General features: G+C 54.2%; 1 protein-coding gene across 1 annotated transcript in view; it reads right to left on the bottom strand.

Moving 5' to 3' along the window:
• The window catches only part of LOC144678074 (GLIPR1-like protein 1), a 21,657-nt gene that overhangs the window by 9,169 nt on the left and 4,988 nt on the right, over positions 1 to 7,500 (bottom strand). Inside the window, exons 4-6 of the mRNA XM_078537994.1 lie at positions 4,896 to 4,975; positions 1,641 to 1,759; positions 945 to 980 (exon numbers count right to left, since the gene is read on the bottom strand). Of these exons, the coding sequence (XP_078394120.1) occupies positions 945 to 980; positions 1,641 to 1,759; positions 4,896 to 4,975 (235 nt within the window). The remainder of the gene's footprint in view (positions 1 to 944; positions 981 to 1,640; positions 1,760 to 4,895; positions 4,976 to 7,500) is intronic.

The following is a 7,500-nucleotide window of genomic DNA, read 5'->3' as shown; positions in this document are numbered from 1 at the left end:
AACACTCGAGAAGCTCGACACCGTCCAGGACAAAGCAGCCCCCGCTCGATCGGCACCCCATCCACAAACATTCACTCCCTCCACCACCGACGCACAGGGGCAGCAGCGTGTGTACCGTCTACAAGATGCACTGCAGCAACTCTGCCAAGGCCCCTTCGACAGCGCCGCCCAAACCCACCACCCGCTCCCATCTAGAAGGACGAGGGCAGCAGACACATGGGGAACACCCACCACCTGGAAGTTCCCCTCCCAGCCACTCACTATCCCGACTTGGAAATATATCGGCCGTTCCTTCACTGTCGCTGGGACAAAATCCTGGAACTCCCTCCCTAACAGCGCCGTGGGTGTACCTACACCACATGGACAAAATCCTGGAACTCCCTCCCTAACAGCGCCGTGGGTGTACCTACACCACACGGGGACAAAATCCTGGAACTCCCTCCCTAACAGCGCCATGGGTGTACCTACACCACACGGGGACAAAATCCTGGAACTCCCTCCCTAACAGCGCCGTGGGTGTACCTACACCACACGGACAAAATCCTGGAACTCCCACCCTAACAGCGCCGTGGGTGAACCTACACCACACGGGGACAAAATCCTGGAACTCCCTCTCTAACAGCGCCGTGGGTGTACCTACACCACACGGGGACAAAATCCTGGAACTCCCTCTCTAACAGCGCCGTGGGTGTACCTACAACACATCGGGGGCTGCAGCGGCTCAAGAAGGCGTCTCACCCCCATCTTCTCAAGGGGGTAATTAGGGATGGGCAATAAATGCTGGGCCCGGCCAGTGACACTCGCGTCCTGAGGGACACTGTTAGGCCCCTTCACCCCTTCCAACTCCGTCTGAATTTAGCCCCAATTCTCGGGCGGGTCAAAGGTCGTGGCCTGACCCACTAACACTCGCCGAATCCACTCGAGAAAGTACCAAACACACTTACTGGAGCTCAGGCCTTCAGCAGAGGTCAGATTGTGCACTGAAAGAAATCAGATAGGAGACTGTGAATACAAGATATCGCGTCGCCACAGAGAATTAACTGGATTCCCACACCCCCCCAGGACAGGTACAGCCCGGGGTTAGATACAGAGTAAAGCTCCCTCTACACCGTCCCCATCAAACACTCCCAGGACAGGTACAGCACGGGGTTAGATACAGAGTAAAGCTCCCTCTACACTGTCCCCATCAAACACTCCCAGGACAGATACAGCACGGCGTTAGATACAGAGTAAAGCTCCCTCTACACCGTCCCCATCAAACACTCCCAGGACAGGTACAGCACGGGGTTAGATACAGAGTAAAGCTCCCTCTACACTGTCCCCATCAAACTCTCCCAGGACAGGTACAGCACGGGGTTAGATACAGAGTAAAGCTCCCTCTACACTGTCCCCATCAAACACTCTCAGGACATGTACAGCACGGGGTTAGATACAGAGTAAAGCTCCCTCTACACTGTCCCCATCAAACACTCCCAGGACAGGTACAGCACGGGGTTAGATACAGAGTAAAGCTCCCTCTACACTGTCCCCATCAAACACTCTCAGGACATGTACAGCACGGGGTTAGATACAGAGTAAAGCTCCCTCTACACTGTCCCCATCAAACACTCCCAGGACAGGTACAGCTCGGAGATACTCACCGCACAGCTTGTCCCAGCACCATCCTTTACCGGTCTTGCACTTAGTACAGGGTTCACCAGACTGGGCAAAGGCTTTCTTATGCCAACCTGTGCCAGGGGTGAACTCCACCTCGTTGCCCCTGGAGAATAATGGGTGAAGAAATTGGCACATCAGCAAGTCAGTGGGTAACCTCACCGACCCCTCTCTGCTCTACCCGTGACCCCTAACCCAGCCTCCGGACGCCACATAGGTCCCGAGTGTCGGCGACATACATCACTTCAATACTGGACAGTGAGAGAGAAAGACAGAGAGAGAGAGAGAGAGAGGGGGGGTTAGAGGGACCTCCTCAGATACAGGAGTGTGTCTGAGAGAGAGAGGGGGTTAGAGGGACCTCCCCAGATACAGGAGTGTGTGTGTGTGAGGGAGAGAGAGAGGGGGTTAGAGAGACCTCCCCAGATACAGGAGTGTGTGTGTGTGAGGGAGAGAGAGAGGGGGTTAGAGAGACCTCCCCAGATACAGGTGTGTGTGTGTGAGAGAGAGAGGGGGTTAGAGAGATCTCCCCAGATACAGGAGTGTGTGTGAGAGAGAGAGAGAGGGTTAGAGAGACCTCCCCAGATACAGGAGTGTGTGAGAGAGAGAGAGAGAGAGGGGGTTAGAGAGACCTCCCCAGATACAGGAGTGTGTGTGTGAGAGAGAGAGAGAGAGGGGGTTAGAGAGACCTCCCCAGATACAGGAGTGTGTGTGAGAGAGAGAGAGGGGGTTAGAGAGACCTCCCCAGATACAGGAGTGTGTGTGTGAGAGAGAGAGAGGGGGATAGAGAGACCTCCCCAGATACAGGAGTGTGTGTGAGAGAGAGAGAGAGAGGGGGTTAGAGAGACCTACCCAGATACAGGAGTGTGTGTGAGAGAGAGAGAGAGGGGGTTAGAGAGACCTCCCCAGATACGGGAGTGTGTGAGAGAGAGAGAGGGGGGTTGGAGAGACCTCCCCAGATACAGCAGTGTGTGTGAGAGAGAGAGGGGGTTAGAGGGACCTCCCCAGATACAGGAGTGTGTATGAGGGAGAGAGAGGGTTAGAGGGACCTCCCCAGATATAGGAGTGTGTGTGTGAGAGAGAGAGGGTTAGAGGGACCTCCCCAGATACAGGAGTGTGTGTGTGAGAGAGAGAGAGAGAGGGGGGGTTAGAGGGACCTCCCCAGATACAGGAGTGTGTGAGAGAGAGAGAGAGAGAGAGAGAGAGGGGGTTAGAGGGACCTCCCCAGATACAGGAGTGTGTGTGTGTGAGAGAGAGAGAGGGGGGGTTAGAGGGACCTCCCCAGATACAGGAGTGTGTGTGAGAGAGAGAGAGAGGGTTAGAGAGACCTCCCCAGATACAGGAGTGTGTGTGTGAGAGAGAGAGGGGGTTAGAGAGACCTCCCCAGATACAGGAGTGTGTGTGTGAGAGAGAGAGGGAGTTAGAGAGACCTCCCCAGATACAGGAGTGTGTGTGTGTGAGAGAGAGGGGGTTAGAGAGACCTCCCCAGATACAGGAGTGTGTGTGAGACAGAGAGAGATGGGGTTAGAGAGACCTCCCCAGATACAGGAGTGTGTGTGAGAGAGAGGGGGTTAGAGAGACCTCCCCAGATACAGGAGTGTGTGTGTGAGAGAGAGAGGGGGTTAGAGGGACCTCCCCAGATACAGGAGTGTGTGTGTGAGAGAGAGAGAGAGGGGGTTAGAGAGACCTCCCCAGATACAGGAGTGTGTGTGAGAGAGAGAGAGAGGGGGTTAGAGAGACCTCCCCAGATACAGGAGTGTGTGTGTGAGAGAGAGACCGAGGGGGTTAGAGGGACCTCCCCAGATACAGGAGTGTGTGTGTGAGAGAGAGAGAGGGGGGGTTAGAGAGACCTCCCCAGATACAGGAGTGTGTGTGTGTGAGAGAGAGAGAGGGTTAGAGAGACCTCCCCAGATACAGGAGCGTGTGTGTGAGAGAGAGAGAGAGGGGGTTAGAGAGACCTCCCCAGATGCGGGAGTGTGTGAGAGAGAGAGCGGGGGGTTGGAGAGACCTCCCCAGATAAAGGAGTGTGTGTGTGAGAGAGAGAGGGGGTTAGAGGGACCTCCCCAGATACAGGAGTGTGTATGAGGGAGAGAGAGGGTTAGAGGGACCTCCCCAGATACAGGAGTGTGTGTGAGAGAGAGAGAGAGGGGGTTAGAGAGACCTCCCCAGATACAGGAGTGTGTGTGTGTGTGAGAGAGAGAGGGGGTTAGAGGGACCTCCCCAGATACAGGAGTGTGTGTGTGAGAGAGAGAGAGAGAGGGGGGGTTAGAGGGACCTCCCCAGATACAGGAGTGTGTGAGAGAGAGATAGAGAGAGAGAGAGAGGGGGTTAGAGGGACCTCCCCAGATACAGGAGTGTGTGTGTGTGAGAGAGAGAGAGGGGGTTAGAGGGACTTCCCCAGATACAGGAGTGTGTGTGTGAGAGAGAGAGAGAGGGGGTTAGAGAGACCTCCCCAGATACAGGAGTGTGTGTGTGTGAGAGAGAGAGGGGGTTAGAGAGACCTCCCCAGATACAGGAGTGTGTGAGAGAGAGAGAGAGAGAGAGACTGAGGGGGTTAGAGGGACCTCCCCAGATACAGGAGTGTGTGTGTGTGAGAGAGAGAGAGGGGGCTAGAGAGACCTCCCCAGATACAGGAGTGTGTGTGTGAGAGAGAGAGAGGGGGTTAGAGAGACCTCCCCAGATACAGGAGTGTGTGTGAGAGAGAGAGAGGGGGTTAGAGAGACCTCCCCAGATACAGGAGTGTGTGAGAGAGAGAGAGAGAGGGGGTTAGAGGGACCTCCCCAGATACAGGAGTGTGTGAGAGAGAGAGAGAGAGAGAGGGGGTTAGAGAGACCTCCCCAGATACAGGAGTGTGTGAGAGAGAGAGAGAGAGAGGGAGAGGGGGTTAGAGGGACCTCCCCAGATACAGGAGTGTGTGTGTGAGAGAGAGAGAGGGGGTTAGAGGGACCTCCCCAGATACAGGAGTGTGTGTGAGAGCGAGAGAGAGAGAGGGGGTTAGAGAGACCTCCCCAGATACAGGAGTGTGTGTGTGTGAGAGAGAGAGGGGGTTAGAGGGACCTCCCCAGATACAGGAGTGTGTGTGAGAGCGAGAGAGAGAGGGGTAGAGGGACCTCCCCAGATACAGGAGTGTGAGAGTGAGACCCCGGGTAGGTGTGTGAGGGCGAGGGAGTGAGAGAGGGAGATCTCAGGTAGGGCTGTGGTGAATGGTGGGTGAGGTGTGTGCTTTCCTGAGCTGATATACTCACTGTGGGTGGTAATTGCAGACAAGGTAGTTACAGTTTTCCCCCATGGCACATCCCACTCTCCGCGTTTTACTCCACATCATCTGGAAACCAACAGAAATAAAACAAGTAAAACAGCTGCCTGACAGAGAGAGAGAGAGAGACTCCCTCTTTAACAGGGTCCCTGACAGAGAGAGAGAGACTCCCTCTTTAACAGGGTCCCTGACAGAGAGAGAGAGAGAGAGAGACTCCCTCTTTAACAGGGTCCCTGACAGAGAGAGAGAGAGACTCCCTCTTTAACAGGGTCCCTGACAGAGAGAGAGAGAGAGAGACTCCCTCTTTAACAGGGTCCCTGACAGAGAGAGAGAGAGACTCCCTCTTTAACAGGGTCCCTGACAGAGAGAGAGAGAGACTCCCTCTTTAACAGGGTCCCTGACAGAGAGAGAGAGAGACTCCCTCTTTAACAGGGTCCCTGACAGAGAGAGAGAGAGAGACTCCCTCTTTAACAGGGTCCCTGACAGAGAGAGAGAGAGACTCCCTCTTTAACAAGGTCCCTGACAGAGAGAGAGAGAGACTCCCACTTTAACAGGGTCCCGGACGGAGAGAGAGACTCCCTCTTTAACAGGGTCCCTGACAGAGAGAGAGAGAGACTCCCTCTTTAACAGGGTCCCTGACAGAGAGAGAAATTCCCTCTTTAACAGGCTCCCTGACAGCGAGAGAGAGACTCCCTCTTTAACAGGGTCCCTGACAGAGAGAGAGAGAGACTCCCTCTTTAACAGGGACCCTGACAGAGAGAGAAATTCCCTCTTTAACAGGCTCCCTGACAGAGAGAGAGAAATTCCCTCTTTAACAGGCTCCCTGACAGAGAGAGAGAGATTCCCTCTTTAACAGGGTCCCTGACAGAGAGAAAGAGAGACTCCCTCTTTAACAGGGTCCCTGACAGAGAGAGAGAGAGACTCCCTCTTTAACAGGGTCCCTGAAAGAGAGAGAGAGAGAGACACCCTCTTTAACAGGGTCCCTGACAGAGAGAGAGAGAGACTCCCTCTTTAACAGGGTCCCTGACGGAGAGAGAGAGAGACTCCCTCTTTAACAGGGTCCCTGAAAGAGAGAGAGAGAGAGACACCCTCTTTAACAGGGTCCCTGACAGAGAGAGAGAGAGACTCCCTCTTTAACAGGGTCCCTGACAGAGAGAGAGAGAGACTCCCTCTTTAACAGGGTCCCTGACAGAGAGAGAGAGAGACTCCCTCTTGAACTGCGTCCCTGACAGAGAGAGAGAGAGAGACTCCCTCTTTAACAGGGTCCCTGACAGAGAGAGAGAGAGAGAGACTCCCTCTTTAACAGGGTCCCTGACAGAGAGAGAGAGAGAGAGAGAGAGAGACTCCCTCTTTAACAGGGTCCCTGACCGGGAGAGAGAGAGACTCCCTCTTTAACAGGGTCCCTGACAGAGTGAGAGAGAGAGACTCCCTCTTTAACAGGGTCCCTGACAGAGTGAGAGAGAGAGACTCCCTCTTTAACAGGGTCCCTGACCAGGAGAGAGAGAGAGACACCCTCTTTAACAGGGTCCCTGACAGAGAGAGAGAGACTCCCTCTTTAACAGGGTCCCTGACAGAGAGAGAGAGAGAGACTCCCTCTTTAACAGGGTCCCTGACGGAGAGAGAGAGAGACTCCCTCTTTAACAGGGTCCCTGACAGAGAGAGAGAGAGAGACTCCCTCTTTAACAGAGTCCCTGATGGAGAGAGAGAGAGAGAGACTCCCTCTTTAACAGGATCCCTGACAGAGAGACAGACTCCCTCTTTAATAGGGTCCCTGACAGAGAGAGAGAGAGACTCCCTCTTTAACAGGATCCCTGACAGAGAGACAGACTCCCTCTTTAACAGGGTCCCTGACAGAGAGAGAGAGAGAGACTCCCTCTTTAACAGGGTCCCTGACGGAGAGAGAGAGAGACTCCCTCTTTAACAGGGTCCCTGACAGAGAGAGAGAGAGAGACTCCCTCTTTAACAGAGTCCCTGATGGAGAGAGAGAGAGAGAGACTCCCTCTTTAACAGGATCCCTGACAGAGAGACAGACTCCCTCTTTAATAGGGTCCCTGACAGAGAGAGAGAGAGACTCCCTCTTTAACAGGATCCCTGACAGAGAGACAGACTCCCTCTTTAATAGGGTCCCTGACAGAGAGAGAGAGAGACTCCCTCTTTAACAGGGTCCCTGACAGAGAGAGAGAGAGACTCCCTCTTTAACAGGGTCCCTGACAGAGAGAGAGAGAGAGAGACTCCCTCTTTAACAGGGTCACTGACAGAGAGAGAGACTCCCTCTTTAACAGGCTCCCTGACAGAGAGAGAGAGACTCCCTCTTTAACAGGGTCCCTGACGGAGAGAGAGAGACTCCCTCTTTAACAGGGTGCCTGACAGAGAGAGTGAGAGACTCCCTCTTTAACAGGGTCCCTGACAGAGAGAGAAATTCCCTCTTTAACAGGCTCCCTGACAGAGAGAGAGAGAGTCCCTCTTTAACAGGGTCCCTGACAGAGAGAGAGAGAGAGAGACTCCCTCTTTAACAGGGTCCCTGACAGAGAGAGAGAGAGAGAGAGAGAGACTCCCTCTTTAACAGGGTCCCTGACGGAGAGAGAGAGACTCCC

This window comes from Cetorhinus maximus, unplaced genomic scaffold, assembly GCF_964194155.1.
Source record: "Cetorhinus maximus unplaced genomic scaffold, sCetMax3.hap1.1 HAP1_SCAFFOLD_3554, whole genome shotgun sequence".
In the NCBI taxonomy this organism is placed as follows: domain Eukaryota; kingdom Metazoa; phylum Chordata; class Chondrichthyes; order Lamniformes; family Cetorhinidae; genus Cetorhinus; species Cetorhinus maximus.
The sequence above is the reverse complement of the archived record's forward strand: the minus strand, read 5'-3'. Positions and strand labels throughout refer to the sequence as shown.